Source organism: Myripristis murdjan, chromosome 12 (assembly GCF_902150065.1).
Source record: "Myripristis murdjan chromosome 12, fMyrMur1.1, whole genome shotgun sequence".
NCBI classification, from domain to species: domain Eukaryota; kingdom Metazoa; phylum Chordata; class Actinopteri; order Holocentriformes; family Holocentridae; genus Myripristis; species Myripristis murdjan.
Window position 1 is genome coordinate 5,292,889 of NC_043991.1, and position 24,110 is coordinate 5,316,998.

Here is a 24,110-nt window from a genome sequence, read left to right on the forward strand (position 1 = left end):
GCGGCGCTCGCTGTCCGCATGTGGAATCCGCTCATTGGCTGGGAAAATCCGGATATCCTATTCAATCACTTGGCCCGACCCCGACAGACAGGACAGTCCCCCCGGTGTCTGCCTGTGTCCTGTTGTGTCATCATCATCGCCACATTTCGTTAAACGCGCTTGTCGCCTGATATCGACGTCCAAAATGCAAAGATATAAATAAATAAGGTTTAAATTCCTGGATTGTAATTGTAATGAAAGCGTCGCGGTCATCTGTCACGCCTGTCCTCTGCCGCCTTGTAGCGTCTGTAGGTGTTACTGACAGCCTACAGCACACTGTTTTCACTCGCACTCTATTCTGTTCTATTGCATTGTGTTGCTGTATTGGATACTGAGAATAAGTACTGGTATTTTCTGTTTTATTCCCTGTCATTATTCTATATGCAGTGCAATGCGATAATAAGCGCCTAAGTGTTTTCGCTCACATACACTACTCATAAAAAGTTAGGGATATTCGGCTTTCGGGTGAAATTTCAGGATGAACCTAAAATGCATTATAACCTTTACAGGTGAACTTAATGTGACCTTCTGTAAACTTTTGAATGCACATGTCCAACTGTTCAATGTTTCAGTACTTTTTGCACAAGTTGCTGTTCTCTAACAAGGAGTTCACTGCAAAAACGCAAAATCTTACCAAGATTATTTGTCTTATTTCAAGTCAAAATGTCTTATTTCTAGTCAAAATATCTCATTACACTGAAAATAAGACATGATCACCTCAGAAGTTACTTGTTTTTAGACAATTTTCACTTGTTTCTAGTGAACATTTACTTGAAACAAGTGAAAATTTGCTTGTTTCATTGGCAAAATTTGCCAGTGGAAAAAGTGAAAATTCACTTGAAATAAGTGAAAATTAGCTAGAAACAAGAAACAAATTTTGCCAATGAAACAAGCAAATTTTCACTTGTTTCAAGCAAATTTTCACTTGAAACAAGAGACAGTTGTCTAAAAACAAGTTACTTCTGAGGTGATCATGTCTTATTTTAAGTGTAATGAGATATTTTGACTAGTAATAAGACATTTTTGACTTGAAATAAGACAAATATTCTTGGTAAGATTTTGAGTTTTTGCAGTGTTTAACAGCAAAATTCACATCAGGTTGTTACAATTGGCCGTATAGTTCAATCTTTCTTGCATTATGCTCCAGCTCATCGAGGTCGTATCATTAGGGAACGGCTGCTGGAGACTGGGATACCTCAGATGGAGTGGCCTGCACTTTTTCCAGACCTGAATCCCATAGAAAACCTATGGGATCAGCTGAGTCGCCGTGTAGAGGCTCGGAGCTCTGTACCCCAGAACCTCAATGTCCTGAGGGCCGCCCTTCAAGAAGAGTGGGATGCCATGCCTCAGCAGACAATAAGTCGACTTGTGAACAGCATGAGACGTCGTGGTCAAGCTGTAATTGATGCTCAAGGGCACATGACAAGTTATTGACACTGACATTTTTTGTTGTGGTATATCCACCACTGTTGTTGGCTTTTGTTTCAATAAATTGTTTGAGATGAGGAAATCACCAGTGTATGCTTCTACTTAAATGCCCTACTTTCATGATATAATATCACTGTAGCGTGAACTTTTTATATTTTCTATAAATTTCACCCAAAAGCCAAATATCCCTAACTTTTTGTGAGTAGTGTAGGTGCATTCAAGGGTTTGATTTCCATGCCTGTGCTGATATCGGCAAAAGACAAATGTTGAGTCAACAATAATATCATCTGTCCTTTCTGGGATCATCTGCCAGCAGAGTAAAGTGCAGCCTGGTTTTAGGGGTAGCTGGTGAGGGTGTTTCTGTTTAGACATAGTTGGTATATTTTGAGCTAGGGAGTTGCCAAAGGGTATTGGCACAGGCTACTAGTAAGTAAGTGAGTAATTATTTAGTGTCATGCACCAACAGGTGCCCAGCCTGCATGTGTTTACAAGACACTACAAAACAGAACAGCAAAGAGCAATGCCATACTGAGAGTGGAAGAACAAATATAATACATCTCCATGCATATAAACAATGTCCAAATCAAATATGAACGCAAGCCTGCTCTTCAGACATCACAGCTCTGAAACAACCAATATATCCTTATATGCTGTTGACCAGCATTTAACACAAACTGAGCTGGATGAATCACTTTGTGAACAGGTACTGACGTTTGCATTCATCTGTCATAGAAAAAACAAATCCGGACATTCTGCAGACATTTTTAAGAAACGCCCAGATCTAAAACTGTGATATAATGCACAATACAACAAGCAAGTGCATTTCATTCTCAACCTCTCCCAGGTTCACACAGGTGACACTTTCTGTCTTCCTCTGGAATAGAATGGAGGTGTCCGGTTTCCTCCTCCAGAGGCAAGGCACCATGTCTCAGCTGGCCACAGACAGACACCTCTGTGCTCAGGTTGAGGGTCACATAATGCTCCGACTGGTAAATACTCTTAATCATGCTCAGTTACATTCTCAGTTTCGGTTTATGCAAAATTTCTGGCTACTAAACCAAGCTTCAAAGGAGCTCGATGCTATTTACAGTGCTCTCAGAAGTGACACGGTATCTTCATAATCACCAGCCAGGACATCTCAGACTCTCTTGAGTTGTTTTAGCACAAAACATTTTGGGTGAGTGTGTCACGTCCCAGCAGTGCAGGTGTCGCCAATGTAAAATAAAATAGTTAACATTGACTCTGTAATTGAAAGTTACAGTAATAGATTTGTGTTAAATGACCACAAAATCCCAAGAAAATCTCTCAGGTCAGTTTTGAGCAACAACCATGTAAAATAATATTGTAAAACACCTCCATTTTCACATTGTAGTCCAGAGCTGATTACTGTATACTTGCCAATATTAGCAGAGTTATCAGTGAAGAACCCCATTCCCTGTTAGTGTGGACTGACAGAGAGACAGTGCTGGTGATACAACACAGCTGTCCTTATCATACATTCTCTGGCCCTTTATCATTGCCTCAGAAAACATTTATCTGTTAAAGTATTCCTAAAAGTAGTCTTTGAAATGATACCGCAGGGTGAGGCTGTGGGCTGTTCAGTGTCACTTATGAGGCCAGAGACACTGCATTTAGTTTTTTAAGGGAAGAGTCTTCTTCTATGCAGAGAAAGTAAAACTTTTTTTGACCGGGTCAGGGGTTACAGAATACATTATAAAGCTTGTCGGCAGAGGAACAAAGAGATTGACCTCAACCAGTAAAACTGCAAACTCCAGGTGGGTGAGGATGATTTCTGCCTTTTGCAGTCTCCTCCACTGTCAAGCTATCAGAAAGACAGAAGTTATTTTCAGAGACTTGGATTAATGTGTCATGCCATGCTCAGATACACAGGCTCAGTGATAAGAGAAGAGAAACGTCTATACATCTGGTGAATGTATGGAGCCACTATTGGGAACTGCCTGAGGGAAATCTTTGTCAGCAACTAGACACACCACTGAGCGATAAGAATGAACTTTAATGGCCTACATTGTCTTTCCTAAATAGACCAATCTGTTGTAACATACAGGATGTCTCATTGTAATGAAATCAGTGTTGGAGAAACTTCTCTGAGACTGCAGCTGCATCAAACTGCTGTCTCCTGAACACAGAAATAACATTTAACTGTAAAAATAAAGGAGTCTGTCAAATTAACACCACTTCTGAAACCTAAAGACGTGGCCAGCATGCAAAATTCCCTTTATTCCTTTGAAAATATTCAAAAATCACTACATTGGCCCATAAAGATGTTGTTTATAGAAATTAATATTTAAAAAAATATTTTTAAAAGTTGAGGAAAATTACAAAAAGCCTGTTTATCATATTAAAGAAAATAGTCAAAGAAAGGCACAAAAAAGATAAAAACATACATATGTATATAGATAGATAGATAAATAGAGAGAGAGAGATAGGTGAAGCATTTAAAAACATTAAAATATTGAAAAAATGTCAACTTATATAATCATTGATTCAGTCCCAGCGCTGACTTGGTGGAAGGCAGGGAAACACCCTGGACAGGTTGTCAGTCTGTCTCATGTTTTTGAAAGAAATAAAAGGAATATCATTTGGTTTTCAGAGGGTTAACAAAATTCAACAACATCCAATGGTAAAAATATATATAATATGTGTATATTACTAATGTTGTATGTATGCTGTGACATAGGCATAGGCTGAAACACAGACTCACACTGCAAAACGCCCACAGGACTGGTTACTGGTTACACTGAATCTGAGCCCTGTTATGTCAGCTGTTACTCTGCAATAACTAAGAAACCTCTCAAATGTGGAAATAAATCAAGATATATTGACAGCATGTAAATAGAAGCTTATATGCAAATTTAAGCGAGTCTGTGTCTCGCATTATTATACAGGTTTTCTCGGTAACTGCCTGAGAGTCTTTTGGAGCCTTTACAATTCAGTTGTTTTAAGCCTGCAATCCTAATAGCCTTGGCTGGGCGAAGAAGAGAACTGAAGACAATCCATCCCCTGAAACGGCCCCTGCTTCAATGAAAATTAATGACACTGCTTGAAAACAAAACACCACCCAATAAAAATCCATTTCAGCCGGGCTCTCCTACGTAATGGAGGCCAATGCGTTACATATAGCCCGGAGAAGATGTGGTATAGAGACAGAACAAAACAACACAAACTGATAAAGAGATTTCATACCAGCATTTAACAATAAACAAACATTACAGACACAAAAATAGGCACAAAAACAAAAACTGTGTTCATGTCTTTGAAACCACCGAGGAATGTTGTTTTTGGCCAAGTACTTAAAATTAGATGGATTAAGGAAGTTAGCTTAAAAAGTGATTAAGTTTTGAATTTAATTAATCTGTCAGTAGTGGTAAATGTACTTCAATTGCAGGTCCAACTCCAGCCATGATGCATGTGGTAGGTCTTCCCCATCCACTCTAATTCTGTGGATGTGGATATTTCCTGATCTAACCACAGCATGTTGAACTGACAAAAGAGAAGCAGACTGCTGTATAAAATGATAATACATTATCCCATTGTGGAGAGTAAAATGGTATTTATTTCAGATTATAAATAGACACTTGAAAGGCTATTTCACCTTTCATTTCACCTAAGGTCTGAAAGCTTTGTTCGCATAATTACCACAAGCACAGAGAGTTAATGACCAAGCAGATGCCCAGAGCGGCACCAATACACAGATTAATCTTTTTATGTTGTACACACTCTGATGTGCAACCAGACCTGTGATGAAGAAAAATACCAAATCAGGCCTTTTAATGTTCCGACGGCTCGTCAGTGGACCCGGACGAGTTGTTGTCTTTCAGAGGCTGCAGTGCTCAGTTTTCAATGTCGCTGCAAAGTTTTTATAAATTTTGGCGACGGAAAAACTAGCATGGCTATTTTCAAAGGGCTACCTTGACCTCTGTCCTCCAGATGTGTGAATGAAAATGGGTTCTCTGGGCAGCCACTGCTCTCCCCTTTGCAGACACGCTCACCTTCTGCTAATCCCATGCAGTTTGGGCCACAGACCCTGCAGTCCACATGTGTTCTTGTGGCCTGTTGTAAAATGGTGTGTTTGTGCAGACTGGGGCCTAAACAGTCTTGGAGCTGCATCAGTTGGCTTTGACTGGAAAGCTGAGACTCTTGTGGATTCGATGAGCCACATTTGATTCATGTGTGATGATGTTCGCCCCCATAGTAGTCATTTCACTGTAGTGAGACCATTTTTGAAACTTCCTCATGAAAGCTAGACACCAAGTGCATTCAGAGGATGGCTTGTTTTCCAGGTATATTGTCAATAAGGAGGAGTTTCTGAGCAATTTCCAGCACAGAATGCCCCCTGAAAAATGTAGTTTTTACAGAAATCTCCAAATGTCAAAAATGATTTGGTACTAAATCACAGCATGAATTCTTCTTTGGTGTTCGTCATGTTGTTGTTGTGCTAATGTGGTATTCTGGATGGATTTTTGTGGTCAAAAATAGTTAAATTTTGCATAAAACCTGTGTAACGGTTGGTATTAACCCAAAAACTGCTGCAACACCTTGTTACACAAACCAGGCATGGGAATGACATCATAATGATTTAACCCTTATACACTCTAAATAAACAGATAAATAGGTGCCAAACCAAAACACAATGTGCACGGCAGATTTAAGACTATAATAACTACTATATCTACTGCTGACTTTTTAGGATAGTGAGGGGTTAAGGGGCTGGCACCATATATGCTGTGGCAATGGAATTCACAGGGCATTTTATATATATATTTTTGGACAGTTTTGTTCAGAGTATGGGATCTTGGTGGACTCGAGGGCTGAGATGTTAAGAGTTGGATGTTATTGCCCCCTGAGGGACAGTGGGAAAAGCCCCGGGTTCCCCTCTTGTTCTGTTCCAACTCTGCTGGAGAAGAACAGAAGAACAAAGTTTGACGCAAATATTTACCCTTTTCAGTTTCTTTCATACGTCGCATAATTTATGTGCTCAATATAAATACCACAGCATTATTCTTGCATTAATTTTTTTCCACATTCGGCCAACTTGAGCAGCTGTAATAGCTCCGGGTTTCCCTGCTGACCTTGAGAATAACTTGGAAATCCTCATTTATTTTTGGTAGGTGTGGACACTACAGGGTTGACTGGTGCAGAGGCGGTCGGGTGTTTCTCCTCTGACTTGTTGGCCTGAAAAATCTTTAAAAAAAAAAAAAAAAAAATCTCTCTGCAGACCTTTCTCAGGATTGCATGTTGTGGTGTCTTGAAAAAGTGAAACATCAGCCTCATGCTAATAATTTTGCAGTTTGCCTGTAGGTAAACACCGTGGCCAGCTCACACTACGCAGGTCCCGGCAGAGCACAGGTGGGACGTTTTGCAGTGAGGTTTAGATCTGTTTTGACAGCGTGTTTAGTGGCACAGCCTGAAGCCAGATCACTCAAATTGGCTTTGGAAGGTGGGGGAATCCTCCCTTGCAGTCACACTGACGGTGTCCTTTTTCTTCCGGTCCGAGCCTTGAGACGGGACACCTCAGGACAAGGAGGATGGCTGAAACGCTGGCTCTCTGTGCTGCTGTCTCCTGGGTGTAAGATTCACTATTTGTGCTGATTTAGACCTCAATTTTGAGGTTATCTTTACATAACACGGGCAGGATTACCATGTTACATAAGGTTTTCTTCTACTCATCACAATAATATACACAGATTAACTGCTGTGAGAATATTTTTTCCTCCCTCACCAATTTCCTCTTTTAAGAAGTTCTGATGAGCATAATAAAAATTTAAAACTCAGCCTTTTCAGAGTGTGGGAGAGGGTGCTACAGCTTCTTTATGCAACATCTGACACACAGTTCACATTCATCACTCGCTCTTTGTGTCCTAAGCGATCGTCATAGCTCTGTGCTTTGGAGATCAGAGGGTCACTGCAGCAGATCTACAGGGATGCACACACACAGGAACATGTATGGAAGGGGCGGTTCAACCACGGCACCCCTGCATTACTAAATATAGTCTTGCTATCACAGAATGAACAAATCCTTCTGCCCTTGTGGGTCCGAGTGACATCTCTGGGAACACTTCTCCCTTTGCTCTCACGTCAGCTCTTGTCCCATTCCCCGGTGGCTTCCCCGCTCGCAGAAGTGATAAGTGACTGTTAATGAGAATCAGGGGCCGCTTGCTGTCTCAGCAGGGCCCCCCCGCCCCTCACATCCTCACCCGCCGTGTCTCCGCTTAACACTGTCACCTATGCAGAGAAGGACATACTACTACTGTATGACATTAGGGAAGGTGACGACATGCTTTTCCACCTGGTCTTAAATGCATTCTGCGGTCTAAAAACTCCTAAAGAGGCTTTTTTTTTGTCATTCTCATTAATAACTTTGCTATTAGCACATCCCTTGTGTGACATACAGCCTGTTTCCCATACTATGTCTATGTTTGGCATTGGGTTCTCAGCAGGAGAAATAGCCCCAACCACCTTATAAGGTGCTATGAAAAAATGGAGGAGTGAATTTGAGGCCATCCCAGGATAAGAAAGTCAAAGGTTTGACCCCCCTCCTGGCAACCAGAGTCGCTCCTTGTTGTGCTGTCCTTGAGTAAGACATAAACATCTGTCTGCCTCCAGGAGGGCTGAGCTCCTTCACCACTGAAGCACGCGCTGACATTTGGTGTGTGTGTGTGTGCCTGTACGTGCATGCAAGTTGCATTAATGGATGTGCTTCACAGGGTAAACAAAGTCAGATTTCTAATTAGATTCAGTGCAATGTAATGATTTGTTGCTGTAAAGTCGTCAAACAGGAGAACTTCATTATATGGGCTGAACCTGATATCCTGTTCCCGGTGTTTTTGCTTTATACATACCCTACATCCGTGTTCATGCTCCTGAAATGTAAACAGTGCATAGATAAACTCTGAAACACTGTCATTTGCCCAAAGCTTGATGGGAAGTATTGGTAAAGCTCCAGGTACGGGCGGGCTGCCAGCGGACTCAGCCTTGAGAGTGGAGCAGCGAGGCTAATGAGAGTGGTGGGTCACCGCTTATTGAGTAATAGCTCGGCTATTACACGCTATCCATTATAGCTGACCCTATATGGAAATTATAAAGTCTGGTAAAGGATTATTTGAGGTTTTGAGGTTTCTGACTCCCTTTACTGCCAAGCCTTTGAAGTCTGCAGCCAGGGAATATCAGGGAGGATGTCATGTCTCGTTGCAGTTATGTACCTGAGGAAAATCTTGTTTGTGCTTCTGCCGATCAAAACAAAATCTTCTTTTATGAATAACATGAAACACTTCCTTTCAACAGGAGGGAGATTTATTTCATAACGTAAATTTCAGTCATGCTTGCCACCATTAAACATGGAAAAACACAAATTTGTTCTTTGCACCTCGCAAGTACGGAAATGGAGCAATTCTGTTGTTGCCCAACCTGTCAAAAAAATGAGGGGAAGTTAATTTCCTTGCTTTTTTTTTTTTTTTTTTTTTTTTTGAGATTTGAACACAACCACCAAACAGTAGCGGGCTGATTTTCCTTCTCTATTAGTTTGCTTTTGCTGCAGTCAAGTGGACAAGAAGCAGCACTACATGCAGAAGAAACTGTATATATGGGCTGTGGAAAGGAAAAAAAAAAAAAACTCTTTTCTAAAGAAACATTATAATTGGTTGCCATGTTTATAGTAACAAAGATGATAATGCATTTTCCCTCATTAATTTAATTTTACATCTTCACTAAATTCCACATTCACAAATGTAAATTTACAAAAAATAAAATAAAATAAAATAAATATTCTTTGTGTTAATGTATTTATGAGAGAAATGGGACAATACATGTCAAAGATTTCTTCCTGGCAAACAAAAAAAGCCATCAAAACAATGTTTATGCAATGTTTTCAAAGATTTTAAGTGAGTCTATTGTCATACACACGTTTTTTTGTATTTATTAAATTTATGCGTCATTTGTTTTTTCCTATTTCCTATCAGTTTTATTTTGTTTTTGCTGTATATTTCTCCTGTGCTATAGTTTTCGTTGTATTGTCTTGACGCTTCATCTGTGTGTAAATGATGCAATTTACTTTTTTAATGCCTTGAAATAAAGATTTACTATTAAAAAAAAAAAAAAAAAAAAAATGTAAGTCCCTCCTAACGTCACATGAACGGAAACGGCCAACTAAGCGATCTCGCGATATTTCCTTCCCGGAGGTCAGAGTTGACGGTGGCCATGTGTTTGTGTGTGTTGCAGCTTTACAGACGTGAACCACAGATTTGATGTGTCTGGATTATTTTTTTGAGTCAAACCAAACGAAAGACGCGCAGACTTTGAGTTTTCAGTTTGTCACTTTGTACCTGAATTATTCCTCAATTTAATCTGAGGGATTATTCTTCCTCTCGGTTGTGAGTGAGAAGCTCCCAGTTCAGCTGATGAACCAGTTTTAGGTTTTTTTTTTTTTCCTAGTGTGTGAGCTGTGAGGACGGATCCCTGCAGGATGTTTTAGCGAGAGATGCTGCTGAGTGCCTTAACCAAACCCCGCCTGCTGCCCGCACACACACACGGTGAGCAAAACCTGGCAAATATAATCACTGATTTACAAAACAATGAACCACAGAGACTGTCTTCTTCTTCCTCCTCTTCTTCCTCATGTGTCGCCCTCTGGAGATTTTTACCTTCACCGGAATTGTGCTACTTAATAAACAGTATAATAATTAATAAGTATAATAATATTTATTTAATGTGCATGTTGAAAACCTCTTGAAAAATCACGGATAGATGGATGGATAGATAAAATGATGTGCTTTATTGTGAAATTCCTGTGTTCCAGCAGCAGGATGACTCTACAAAATATACCCAACAACACTCAAAGAGAGAAATATCTAGCTTCAGAAAAAGAAAACACAACAAGTAAGAACATAAATAAAATGGATCAATACAAAGAACACAAGAACCAAGAAAAAAATACAAAAAAGCAAAATAAATCGATAAATACATAAATAAAATATACTAAAATATATCAATAGAAGAATATGTACCTTTGTATAGACTATATGGATAATGAAATATGTCTGCAAAATATCTACATAATGAAATATGTATATGCAGAATAAATGTACACTCATAAAGTATAATTTTATGAATATTTTTTTTTTTTAATTTGGCAGTCCCTGATGCTCAGTTCTGGGTGGCAGAGGCTGTGGCACACATGGTTCAGCCTTATGGATAACATTTTATATAATATATAATTCAGCTTATAAGTGTACATGCAATCAATATTGGTAAATAATCAAATAAAATATATATCATATAAAAAATACTTACAATAAATATAATAAATCCACAATATCACATAGGATAACATACTATGTACTGATGTAATGAGGAGTGTAAGTTTGAATAGGAGTGTAAATATGTGCAGATTTACCATGAACATGGTTATTGTAAGAGCAGATGAGAGAGAAATGTGGTTTAGACAGAAAGTCTCTGTGTCGACGAGGCCGAAAAACATTTTCCTTCTAAAGTCAGAGGAAGACAGTCATGCAAAGCTCATTTCTTCCTGTGTCAGACGATGGCGACGAGATCTCCATGCATGCAGCTTCATCCTCACTTAATAAAAAACATGATGCTGCATTATGTTTTGTGCCAAGCGCAGGCTCACACACTCAGCGTAGCTTTTTATGACTCTTTGAGATGAGAGAGAGGAGAAAAATATACGTGTTGCTATTCATCACCAAGGCATGTGTTTGGGAAGCTGCCTTTTATTTTTTCATAGAAGCAGCTGTAATACTCGATGGTAAAACTGCTTTCTCCTGTCATGCACCTTGGCATGGAGCGAGCTGCAGAAATATCATCACCTTAGCAGTAATCCCCTCTCTTTGAATGATTTTAAAGGTCTTTCACAAACGGCTGTGACGGAAAGGTGTTGCTGTTTTGCATAATTTTCTTGACTTGAGGTGGACTGGCTTGCTGCTTGCCTTGTGTTTCTTTATGTGCTCTGTCATGTGAATTTGTTTTTTTGTTTTTTTATGTGAAGCTTATTGTGTACGTCTCGTAGGTTGCCTTTGTAAGTCACTCTGCATGATGAGCAAGGGCTCTGGAGATCTGCACACCAGCACCAAGCTGCCCAAGAGAGTCAACGAGGGAAACGTCGACTCGGCCGAGAATGAGCCCGACGCCAAACGGATCAAGTCAGCGGGACAGCACGCCGAGGACGAGAGGAAATACCCCAAAAAGAAAGTGGCCCTGCTCATGGCCTACTCGGGGAAGGGATACTACGGTATGCAGGTGGGTAGCCAGAATGAAGCCGCCGCCTCTTCTTCTTCCAATCTGGATGAATTGAACCAAAATAAATCTTTAAATTTTACTTGTTGCAGAGAAATCCTGGAACGTCTCAGTTTAGAACCATCGAGGACGATCTCGTCACGGCGCTCATTAAATCCGGTTGCATCCCTGAAAACCACGGAGATGACATGAAGAAGATGTCTTTCCAGAGATGTGCCAGGACAGATAAGGTATGCATTTGCACAGGTAATCCTGTAGAATAGATAGTCCCTTAATCCCAGATTTCCACCAGAAAAGTTCACTGAAACACGCAAACATTCGCAATCTCAGCACTTTTGCACAACCAGTAGCATGAATATTGCATTGAGGTCGGTTTGGGTATCTTAAGGATTTTATCGATACAATACAATCATTGATCCTGCTTATTTACAACAGAGTAGAAAAGAATAGAATGATCTTTATTGTCTTGATACTCGGGTACGGTGAAATTTTGCATGGCTTCTCTCAATGTAAGAAACCAGTAAATAAGATTAAAGACCCACCTTTTCACTCTAGCCTTTAACTAGCTCCTATTTTATTCCACACTGTTGTCTTTTATTGTTTTATTTGCATCTTTTGTTTTATTTCAAATTTTATTTCAATTTTTAGCCTTTTCTTTTTAATTCCACCCTGTGCTGTGTTTTATTCTTTTTAATGTTTTATTTAATGTGTTTTCAAATGTTCTTCTTTTTATAGTGAAGCACTTTGAGCTGCAATTCTTGTATGAAAGGTGCTATACAAATAAAGTTTTATTATTATTATTATTATTATTATTAAATAGAAGCAGCAGTGGAAACACAGCAGCAATATTAATAGCAACAGCTTAATAAATAAAAAACAGATATAAGCAGCTTAATTTTTAACAAAAAGTGACGTTTGTGCAAGTACAATATTTATGTTTTGTTTTTAACAAAAGATAGAAGGGAGAGAGAGTCGAGCTGCTGCGTCTGCACGTGTCACCATCATAGAATATTTATTACATTAGAATATTTATACTGATAGTTATTGGTGCTCTTTTTAATACTCCATCAATATCATCGTTTTTCTATTGTTTCTTTTTTCTTCGCCTTCGTTTTGTGCCTTAAAACCGTTTAACACACACCTGCTTGTTGATTATTCTTAACATAACAGGCATATTCTTATTAAATGTTTCCTATTCTGCGTCTGTGTGTCTCTGCTCAGGGTGTGTCTGCAGCCGGCCAGGTGGTGTCGCTAAAGCTGTGGCTGATTGACAACATCGTCGAAAAAATCAACGAGCATCTGCCGCCTCAGATCAGAGTGCTCGGTGAGGCGTCGTTCACTCTGATTTACCGGATTATGCTTTTAAGAACGAGTTTAAGATATTTTGGTGGTGCAGGCTGGAAGACGGAATTCAAATCTCCAGTTGGCAATACAGTTTTTTGCACGTTCACATTCTTTTTTTTTTTTTTTTCTTTTTTTTGATATGCCATTATAATGGAGCTGAGTGGGTGAAGGAAAAAGTAACGCCTGAGCACTCTGCTCCAAGCCACAAATTTTATTCAAGACACTTACTGCAGGTGATGTGTGTATACACTACTCACAAAAAGTTAGGGATATTCGGCTTTCGGGTGAAATTTCAGGATGAACCTAAAATGCATTCTAACCTTTCCAGGTGAACTTAATGTGACCTTCTGTAAACTTTTGAATGCACATGTGCAACTGTTCAATGTTTCAGTACTTTTTGCACAAGTTGCTGTTCTCTAACAAGGAGCTTAACGGCAAAATTCACATCAGGTGTTTGATGCTCCAGCTCATCGAGGTCGTATCATTAGGGAACGGCTGCTGGAGACTGGGGTACCTCAGATGGAGTGGCCTGCACTTTCTCAGACCTGAATCCCATAGAAAACCTATGGGATCAGCCGAGTCGCCGTGTAGAGGCTCGGAGCTCTGTACCCCAGAACCTCAATGTCCTGAGGGCCGCCCTTCAAGAAGAGTGGGATGCCATGCCTCAGCAGACAATAAGTCGACTTGTGAACAGCATGAGACGTCGTTGTCAAGCTGTAATTGATGCTCAAGGGCACATGACAAGTTATTGACACTGACATTTTTTGTTGTGGTATATCCACCACTGTTGTTGGCTTTTGTTTCAAGAAATTGTTTAAGATGAGGAAATCACCAGTGTATGCTTCTACTTAAATGCCCTACTTTCATGATATAATATCACTGTAGCGTGAACTTTTTACATTTTCCATAAATTTCACCCAAAAGCCAGATATCCCTAACTTTTTGTGAGTAGTGTAATTGCTCTCTTTCAAAATTTCCAAAAGCTCCCAGAAAAACAATATTTGTTTTACTTTTGTCGCCATAGGTCTCAAACGAGTGACCCAGGGCTTCAACTCCAAAAACAACTGCGACGCTCGCACGTACTCCTACATGCTCCCGACGGTGGCTTTCTCCCCGAGGGACTACGACGTCCAGAACGCGGCAGCCTTCCGCCTGGACCCGGAGACGCTCCAGAGGGCGAACCGCCTCTTCGCGCTCTACAAGGGCACGCGCAACTTCCACAACTTCACCTCGCAGAAGCGCCCGGAAGACCCCAGCGCCCGCCGCTACATCACCGAGATGTCCTGCGGCGAGCCCTTCGTCCGCGGCGGCGCCGAGTTCGCGGTGATCACCGTGCGCGGCCAGAGCTTCATGCTGCACCAGATCCGCAAGATGATCGGCCTGGTGATCGCCGTGATCAAGGGCTACGCCAGGGAGGAGGTGATGCAGCGGACGTGGGGGGAGCAGAAGGTGGACGTGCCCAAGGCTCCCGGGCTGGGCCTGGTGCTGGAGAGGGTGCACTTTGACCGGTACAACAAGCGCTTCGGCGGCGACGGCCTCCACGAGCGCCTGGAGTGGGACGGCGAGCGGGAGCAAATCAAGGCCTTCAAGGAGGCGCACATCTACCCGAGCATCGTGGAGACGGAGTGCCAGGAGGGCTCCATGGTCAGCTGGATGTCCACGCTCCCTATCCACGACTTCGAGGCCACGGCCGCTGAAACACAGGAGAACAAAGACCCCAAACAGGTCGGTGGAAACTCACGATAGGGAAACACCCAGTAGAGTTACACTAAAATCTATTGTTTTATAGATATACTTATGATTTTGTACCCTTTTGTTTCCCCAGGACAATGAAGAGGAGGGTAATGAATCCGAATAGGTCAACCTCCCTGCTGAAACCAGACAATGCTCTCACCAAAACTTTCTCTTTCTTCTCGAAAAGAATGGGCTTTCTTTTTTTTTTTTAAGGTCTGAAAGTATGATTTCCAAGAATGATATTGCTGGTTTTTTTTGTTTGTTTTTTTTTTTTAATTAAAGTTGCACTCATGAAGACTGAAATGCGGATTGTGTAGAATCAACCGTGATACACGTGCAAATCGGCTCCATATTACTTCTGAATTTCAAATTTGGCAGTAATTTGCTCGTCCTGCAGACTCATGACATGAGAAAGCATTAGACTCTACAGAGGTAAATGTATCATGGTTGATTTCTCTGTGGTCTGCTTTCCAGTCACAGAGGATGCAGCTTTAAATTTAAGTTCTCTTATACAAATAGTATTAAAAAAAAAAAAAAAAATAAAACAAACCACATTTTGAAAGTGTCTTTGTCCTTTGTTTTTCTGTGATTGTGCCATATCCGGTTATCTGTTACTATAGATTGTTAATTTTTCACTGCATCAAATCGGTGTATCTGTTTCTTATTAAATTATGACTTGAGGATGACATTCTGCACATTAGTATGTGGAGCTTGTTTCCCAAATTCAAACCGGCTCCAGTTATTGGATGAGTAATGAATGATATAATGAATAATAATGAATGAATAATTGACCAGTTCCACATTTTTATAGAAGTGCAGTTTAAACCAATTAAGCTCTGAACATGAAACTTTGAACACTTCACTACATTTTTAAATCAGATCCATTACAGAGAACAAATGATCAGTGACAGATTGTGGAGCCTTTCACAATAAAAGCTCAGTCGGCAAAGATGAGAAGTGGAACCTGCTGCTACTTTGTTGGTTCTGCTTTTTGTCATTTTCCAAATTTCCCAATAAAAGCTGCACGATGAAAAACTGCAGATGAACCATGTGGACTCAACCATCAAATGAGCAGTTTGTAGTTACCTCCACCTGTAGCTCAGCTGGAAAAAAATCTGTCATCGTACCTCAGAGGCCAAACTGGACGCCCAAAATGAAGTTAGATCAGTTTAAAGACTGGAGACAGTTTTCAGTTCAGGTTTATTTAAAGCCCAGCATCGCTGTTTATTGTTTAGTTTGCAGCAGACAGGACGGCAAACCCCTTCATCCTCACAGCGGGCAAGAAAAACATTGAGGTGCTGTTTGTGAGTTTTTACATGAGCTTACTCTGGATATATTCATGATAGGCCTTATACGGGTTAGTTGTTATGGCAGCCTCAGCAACTTACCTAAACATTTTATTTGCTCGTTCTTCCTGTCAACTAGTTACCATTTTTACAGTTAACTTTTAAAGAAAACTACATTTAACTATAAACAGTGATAATTTATATACTTTTGCGCAGTGTTTATCTTAAAGTCTGTTTTAAGACCAGCCTCCGCCCCTCCAGTCTCCTGCACTTCATCAGTGACCTGAAGTCCCCACTTTTGTGCGATCTGATCACTTTATATCTACAGGAACTCTCACGTCCCTTCATGACCTGGCTCTTGAATATAGTTTAGTGAGTTTCATCCGCTCTGTTGAGAATTATTTTAGTGATCCCTTTAGTGACTTCATGAAACAAATCCCTGGTTTTAATGTCTCGCCTTTGGAAAAATACTGATTTGAATCTCATGCGTCGCTGAAAAATATATAGGAATATGAATGGGAAGCAGAATTAGGGTGGGTAACAGACACGCCACATGAAATATAACATGCAAATTTAACAAAATCAAAAACCAAAAGCCTTTTTGACACAGGCCACATCATTAAAGACAAATAAAAATATTACTTGACGCCTGTACAGCAATGCTCTTCACATATCGAAAAGTGAAATCCATATGCAAGGATAAAGTAGTATAAAAAAAAGTAAGATTAATAATAGTATGCAAGGCAGTTAAAAATTCACCCGCCGGCCACTAGGAGGCGAAATGAAGCTTGAATTGTGGATTTATGCTGCATTCAGGGCATATCGGCCGTATCGTAAATGCGAAGTACCAACTGGGAAACTCGTTCACGTCAGCATCTCAGTTTTTTTTTTTTTTTAATTTAATTAATGTGGTTTCTGGTCTGTTTCTGGTATCAACACGGGAGGCAAGCCCGCATCCCGTACCACCAATGTTGCCTGGCTCAGATAATATAAACTAAAAATACCATTTCTATTAATTCTTATGCGATCAGCTGGCGTTATTAAAACAGAAAAAGGGGCCTTGTACTTCATTTTCGCTTTAATTTCATAATTAAAGCGAAATAATAATACAAATTTGGATGATTTCATATCTAAAAATAAAAATATGTCGGATGTGAGCGCCTGTCATCCGGGTTCCAGTTCTTCCGACGGCACCTGAACGCAGCGTCATTCAGAAAACATGGCGCCGACCAAGAAGCGCAACGTGAGTGCGGATAAAACCTCAGCAGACAGCGGTAAAAAGGCCAAAATTGACTTCGACAGCAAAGTCGAGGGGATTATTGAGAGCAGGAAACACGCCAACGATGTTTTTGACATCCTCGAGTGTCTCCAGGTGAAACATGAACACACGCAGCTCCGTGTTTTTACCACACACATGAACCATGTCGCCATCCTTTCCCTAACTTTATCCTGATCAGAGTCTCTGCAAGCCGGCCTTTTACTTCTTAACTAATTTAAATCCTCTTTTACAACTCGTAGATTTCATCCTGTGCTTTAATTTATTTTATTTTATTTTATTTTTATCTCCGTTTCCAGTCAGACAGAGAGAAAGAAGTGGTGGCCGCCGTCAGTGCCTGCAGTAAACTCTTCTGCTGCCTCCTGGAGAAAAGAGCCATGTTTGTGGGGAAACTGCCCCAAGAAGAGGACGTGTTGACCGGTGAGCTTGATCAGTTATCAGATTATTTATCGATTATCTGATCAATAACTGACTGGAGAACTAGTGATCCGCTCTTCTGAAAATTAAAGCCACGCAAGTTCCCTTTAATGACATGCGGCACGTCACAGGACCGCAGAACCGGCCACCAGGACTGCACGGTATATCGTTATCGTTATCGGGATATGAACATGCACGATATTAATATCTCAAAAGGCAACATGGGCGATATCAAATTTAAGGTTAGGGATAAGCATAAGACACTGATTGTTTTTTTTTTCTTATTTTTTCTTTGATATTATATGTGTTTTTTGTTTTTTGTTTTTTTTTTTTTTAAAGATGATCAGTTTTCAATGTTACACTTTAAAATATTGCTAAAGCATTTTGTCGAAGCCGAGGTTGCAGCAAAATGTTTGAGTTAAATTTAAAAAAAAAAAAAAAAAAAAATTTAATGCAGCCTAAAACAGTGAAGTAACATTTTCTTATTACTGCATCTTTCTTCTTATTATGCTTTTTTTGAAGAAGAAGAATGCTTAATTTCCACTATTGCAACACTTAAAATGTCATAAGTGTGAACTCATGGTCATATCGTATATATCGTAGCGTTGAGATATTTGGCATAAATATCGAGGTGTGAGATTTTGTCCATAAAGTGCAGGCCTACACATGGAGACTAATCTCTTCACATTAAAATAGAGTTTGGTGGTTACAAACTGTCATCAGGGCTTAAAAGCAAATCCTCAGGCCTGTATATATATGTGTGTGTGTGTGTGTGTGTGTGTGTGTGTGTGTGTGTCTGGTCCAGGGAGCCACAGCGCTGATGAGAAGTACGGCATGTTCATGCGTCACCGTTACAGCAGCTGTGTGGAGATGCTGCTGGAGCTCCTCAGCCACGAGTCTCACCAGGTCAAGGTGAGTGGACGTACACACACACACACACACACACACACACACATGCACACACACGCGTTATTAAGTCATCAGGCTGGGTGTTACCCACAACTTCACTATATAATATGCATCACAATACACATTGATATTACATTAACAGGTATTTATTATACACTCTATATCAGAACAAGCACATTTAAGATCTTCAAAGTAAAGTGAAATAAAAATTTCTGTCTCTGAAAGCAAATTATTATCATTTTTTAAACGTAAACTGTTCTTTTCTGTTTTCTTCTGTGTCTTGTTGCAACAATAATGCATATTCATTTGTCTTTAAGTGCACAGCAGCACACACACATTGCATGACTTGAGTGGGTGGGTGTCATGGTGCGTTTGATGATGGTGACTGTTGTGATGCAGGAGGCCGCCCTGTGCTGCCTGATGAAGTTTGCTGCTGGGGAAGGACAGCGCCCCCTGGAGGACCTGGACTGGAGCGAACACTACAGCTTCCCAAGGGAACTCATTCAGGTGGGCATTTCAGATCGATAGGTTCAAGAAAATGTAATTTGTAATATGCATAATTGTACAACAGCAGTGAAATGAGTTTTGCAGCAATAACTCCATCAACTGTGGAAAAATAAGCAGTATGTAAATAATATTAAATGCAAAGAAAAAACTGTAGTATATAAATAATATTAAAAGAAAAGAAAAAAGAATACTGTATTATAAAATTAAATGAAGAAGAAATAAGTATAGTATATTAATAAAATTGACTAAAGAGAAATTAAGTATCAGACTAAGGAAACGAAAGGGAATATTCATGCAATAATTGAAATTTGAGCTATATGCAGAGAAATAAATAACACAATATCAAAGAAACTGTGCATGATGAAATTAAGTTAAGGATAAAATAAGTAAGAAATGTGTTATAGTTATAAACCAAAGTTGCTATTTGCAATGTGCAATATCAATGATAATTATAATGTTAGCTATCTGCAAAGGGGAAAAAATGGAATAGAGACAACATGTATATGATAATAATTCTGTTAAGAAATAAAATAACTTAGATAAGCAAGACACAGTGCCATGTATAGATGTTAGACAGATAGACTTTAACTTTATTCTGTTGCTGTGTGGCGATTGAATTACTTTCATGTGTTTCGAGCCAAGGAAGAGGTAAAATATCAAAAAAAGATATGAAGACTGAATCATATGAGGTGGCCCTCGTCTACCAGTTTCTCTTGGCCTAATCGGTTTCAGAATCACAGTGTTGTTGTCATGAGTAGCTCCCGTGGCCGCCGTCCTCTGGTAATTCTGTTTTATTTGATGCGCAGGCGGTGGTGGACAGGCTGCTGTGTAAAAGCACAGACACCTCCCTGCTGATCTCCAGGTTCCAGGAGTTCCTCGAGATGGAGGACGTTCGCTTTTACGTCATGAGCGCCGTCCGGGAAAACCTGGGCAAGGTCATGGACAGAAGCAGAGGGGTAAGACACTCCCTCCTCGGCAGCAGCTCACATGCTCTAGCTGTTTTGTCGTCGATCAGTTTTGGATTTCCACGTCGGTGTGCGTTTGTGTAACGGTCTTCTCCGTCCCAGGCGGTGCTGCCCGTGTACCAGAACAACGTGTTCGCCCTTCTGTCCAACATCAACATGCCAAGCAAGGAGGCGGAGCTCACCAACTTTCTGGTCAAACAGGAAGGTAAGAGCCGCCCTCCGTTTTGAGGTTGCACCAGTTTTACCGAGTCAACACAGTGTCAGCTCTCTCCTCTTTCTCCTCTCTCTTTTCCTTTCTTTTCAACCTGAATAAGTCTTCTTTGGAAGTTATGCACAAAGTTTACAAAAGGGTGCACATTCACATGATAAATACTCGGTGCTGCACAGGTAATCAGGGCTTTTATTTTGTGTCAGTCATTGAATGCAGCCGACCTTAATTATAAGTGCCTCTAATTCCTTTTGTATAAAACTTTTGCCCGGTAAAGATGGGAAATACTATCAAATTGTTCATTTAAATCAGCAAATATGAATATACCATCAAAACTGAATGGAAAAGGCTACGGTGGACGACACCATTAAATTTTGATGGGACCACATTATCTAGTATGTGGACTCTGTTCTTCTTCAGAAGTTGTCTGTATGATTTTCATGTGTCCTTCAACCTTTTTCATACATCCCCCCCCCCCCGCCCCCCCCCCCCCCCCCCCCCCCCCCCCCCCAGCCAAGCAGGAGGACTGGAAAGCAGCCAAACTGAATGTAAGTAGAATCGCTGTTTCTCTTGTCTCTGCTGCTGTAAGTGTATCTGTGACTGATGGATCAAGGTTGTAACGTCCCACCTCCTCACAGGAACATAAACGCGCCTTTGAGAGGATGTGGCTTGGCTTTCTCAAGTACAAGGTATTACCGCTCAAACACTCCTAAACATTTTGTGTTATTTTTTAACACTTGGAATAATAATTTCACTCATACCTTTCATACTACACGTTGCCAGGACTTTGCTCTGTTCCATCATTTTCTTGTCTTTCTGCTGTAGCTGCCAAGCAACATGTACAAAAAGGTGCTGGTGATCCTCCATGACTCCATCTTGCCCCACATGAGCAAACCGACACTGATGATTGACTTCCTGACCGCTGCGTATGAAGTTGGTGAGCTGATGGGGTTTGTTCTGGAGGAGGCTTGGGCGGGATCTTATTTTTTCATACCTTCATATCTTCCTGACATTTCATGACAGTATTGACAGTATTTTTGTTGGAAAAAACGTAAAAGCTGAGCTGCTGGTGAGAGAAGTCACTGAAGCATGTGTGACATTGTCTCGCTGATAACGCTGTGTGTCTAATATGCAGTTAGGCTATTTAGTGTGTGTTCAGACCAAATGTGAAGTGAGTTTTTCATGCAGTGCACTTACATAGTTAATACAAACACGAGAATAGATGCAAATTGGCCCCAACGACACAAATGGTGGGAAATGATACGAAATTTGTTTTGAAAAAGTCCTTGACGCAAAAACTCACTTTGCATTTTGTCTAAACGCACAGTTAGACAAGGCTTGCTGGGTTTGAATAGTCATGGCCCGTAGAATAAAGAACAGATTGGAAATAAACACCCATCTTTCATAGATTCAGTAAACCTCGCTGGAGGACCTGATGACACTCATGTGGCTGATAAACCGCTTTTACAGTGAGAAGAGTTCGTCTCAGAATGACGTTTTATGTGGCAGTCATTGGGACTAAACCCCAAACCCTCCCACTCCTTTTTTTCTTTTTTCTTTTTTACTAGTCGTGTATCGTTTCCCCACCGCTCGCAGTCGCCATCTTTCTCAGCTCAGCCAAACACAGATTTCTACTAAGTGTAAAATGTCTCAATCTTGTGCCGCTAAGTGTCGCTGTTGCAGCTGCCATATAAGTGTCTTATTTTACCCATAATGCATTATGCAACAGGCTATCCAAGTCTGTCTTGCATTAGTCGCTCATGGGGAAGCTTTATGAAACAGGTCGATTTAAGTGTCTGCAGCAAATCTGACTTAAAGTTCTATTTAAGCCAAAGACTGGATCTATTTTTATGCAAATGTCGCTTTTCCTAACAAATCATATATACACTCCTGATCAAAATCTGAAGACCAGTTGCAAGAATTTACATTTTGCACTGTTGGATCTTAAAAAGGTTCTAAGTAGAGCTTCAAAATCATCAGGCCATCAGGAGGTGATGACAGTGTGGATACCTGACAGAAAATGACACTGAATCCACATTTTTTGCGAAGATTTGGGCTTTTAAAGGCTGCGGTCTTAAACTTTTGATCAGCTGATGAACAGCCTATTTCAGTTTAATGGTTGTTTGCAATAAATTGCCTACTCAAATTTTTTTTTTTTTTTTTGTCTCACTCCCATTTCTTCTTTTTGCATTTTGAAGCTCTACTTAGAACCTTCTTAAGATCCAACAGTGCAAAATGTAAATTCTTGCAATTTCTCAACTGGTCTTCAGATTTTGATCAGGAGTGTGTATCACATAACACAACATGTACTATATATCAGGCTGCACCATATACTTGTTGACTTCTACACTGTATCACACACCATAGCACATCAGATTCAGTCACGTTCATGCCAGCGGGCGGTGTAGAGTCTCCTCCACGCTGCGATTTGAAACAGTGTTTTCTAACGTGTGTGTATGTGTGTGTGTGTGTTGTGTGTGTGTGTTGCTGTACAGGTGGAGCGATCAGCCTGCTGGCCCTGAACGGCCTGTTTGTCCTCATCCATCAGCACAACCTGTGAGTGTCTCAGCGCCTCAGCAAAGGTTACAGAGCAGAGCCACGAAAACTGACCTGGAAATGCCAGGAGAAGTCAGCCAGAGACATTTTTTTTTCTGTTACTTTCACCGTTAATCTTGATTTAGCAACAAAGTGAAAGTGAGTCTATAAAGGCTGTGCACAGTAATAAGGGGAGAAAATAAATAAATTTAAAAAAAAAGAGTAGATTGTCCAGAAAGTAAGCAAACTTATGCCGTATTTCCATTTCAGAATAAGGGACACATTTTGGCACAGAGCATTTTGAATTATTAAATATACATATACCAATACATTTATACAAAATACTACATCATCATTTGAGTTTGTTGGCAGATGTGTTGATGTAAACAATTATATGAGATTTAATTGCTGTCAGCTTCTCCAACCTGAAGATGGCAATGAATATGAAAGAATACATGCAGAGTAAATAGACCTTGTTGTTTGATAATGCATTTTTTTGGCCACCTTGATTCATTTTTTTATGAGTTGGAGTTCATTTAGAACCCTTAATCGCTGTGCTGAAGGGTTTCACAGACCTCCAGTTTAAAGAAAAAAAAAAAAAAAGACTTCCTCTGACCTGAACCCTGATGAGAGCAAGAAAAAAAAAACTTGAACAACTCCAAAACTAATAAAGGAGAAATATGGAAGATATTGTGGGATGGAGCACAAAGAGAGGGAAAACCTCTGTGTGTGTGTGTGTGTTTACATGTCTTTTGTGTGTGTGTGTGTGTGTGTGTGTGTTCACGCAGAGATTATCCTGACTTCTACAAGAAGCTGTACAACCTGCTGGAGCCGTCGGTTTTCCACGTGAAGTACAGAGCGCGCTTCTTCCACTTAGCCAACCTCTTCCTCAGCTCCAGGTCAGCACTTTTTCCTTTCCTCGTCGTTTTTGTTGTTTTTTTTTTTTTGTTTGTTTGTTTGTTTGTTTTTTGTCTTTATCAAAGGAAAGTTTGTACCTCCCTTCTTACAGCACTTGGCTGAGCTGTGCATTCAGATCTGTTGTTTGAGTTTTTGCAGCACATTATATGATATCACAGCCGATTTAGTAGCAGTATTTTTATTTCAGTCACTCAATTCCATTTGCATAAGCAATATACATTATACATAGAAAATAATCTTTGAACAATATAAGCCACATTATGAACAGACAACAACCT

General features: G+C 40.3%; 2 protein-coding genes across 2 annotated transcripts in view; both read left to right on the forward strand.

The window, feature by feature from the left end:
* Positions 1-9,653: 9,653 nt before the first annotated feature.
* Positions 9,654-15,351, forward strand: pus1 (pseudouridine synthase 1). Its single transcript, XM_030065938.1, has 6 exons — positions 9,654-10,013; positions 11,507-11,736; positions 11,826-11,963; positions 12,955-13,057; positions 14,102-14,802; positions 14,903-15,351. Exons 1-6 carry the CDS (start codon positions 9,962-9,964, stop codon positions 14,933-14,935), a joined length of 1,257 nt encoding a protein of 418 aa, XP_029921798.1. The 5' UTR covers positions 9,654-9,961; the 3' UTR covers positions 14,936-15,351.
* A 1,927-nt stretch (positions 15,352-17,278) lies between these two features.
* Positions 17,279-24,110, forward strand: part of noc4l (nucleolar complex associated 4 homolog) — a 10,808-nt gene continuing 3,976 nt past the window's right edge. The window contains exons 1-11 of the mRNA XM_030065934.1: positions 17,279-17,469; positions 17,673-17,793; positions 18,596-18,702; positions 19,099-19,206; positions 20,013-20,162; positions 20,274-20,376; positions 20,893-20,927; positions 21,018-21,068; positions 21,205-21,316; positions 22,875-22,935; positions 23,703-23,813. Coding sequence (XP_029921794.1) covers positions 17,317-17,469; positions 17,673-17,793; positions 18,596-18,702; positions 19,099-19,206; positions 20,013-20,162; positions 20,274-20,376; positions 20,893-20,927; positions 21,018-21,068; positions 21,205-21,316; positions 22,875-22,935; positions 23,703-23,813 — 1,112 coding nt within the window. The 5' untranslated portion in view covers positions 17,279-17,316. The remainder of the gene's footprint in view (positions 17,470-17,672; positions 17,794-18,595; positions 18,703-19,098; positions 19,207-20,012; positions 20,163-20,273; positions 20,377-20,892; positions 20,928-21,017; positions 21,069-21,204; positions 21,317-22,874; positions 22,936-23,702; positions 23,814-24,110) is intronic.

What these genes read in the sequence shown, in the direction of transcription:
- pus1 (XM_030065938.1), top strand. Translation starts at nt 9,962, where the DNA reads ATGCTGCTGAGTGCCTTAACCAAACCCCGCCTGCTGCCCGCACACACA. An exon ending in AGGGATACTACGGTATGCAG is followed by an intron (nt 11,737 to 11,825) that starts GTGGGTAGCCAG and finishes TACTTGTTGCAG; the next exon opens with AGAAATCCTGGAACGTCTCA. An exon ending in GCCTCAGATCAGAGTGCTCG is followed by an intron (nt 13,058 to 14,101) that starts GTGAGGCGTCGT and finishes TTGTCGCCATAG; the next exon opens with GTCTCAAACGAGTGACCCAG.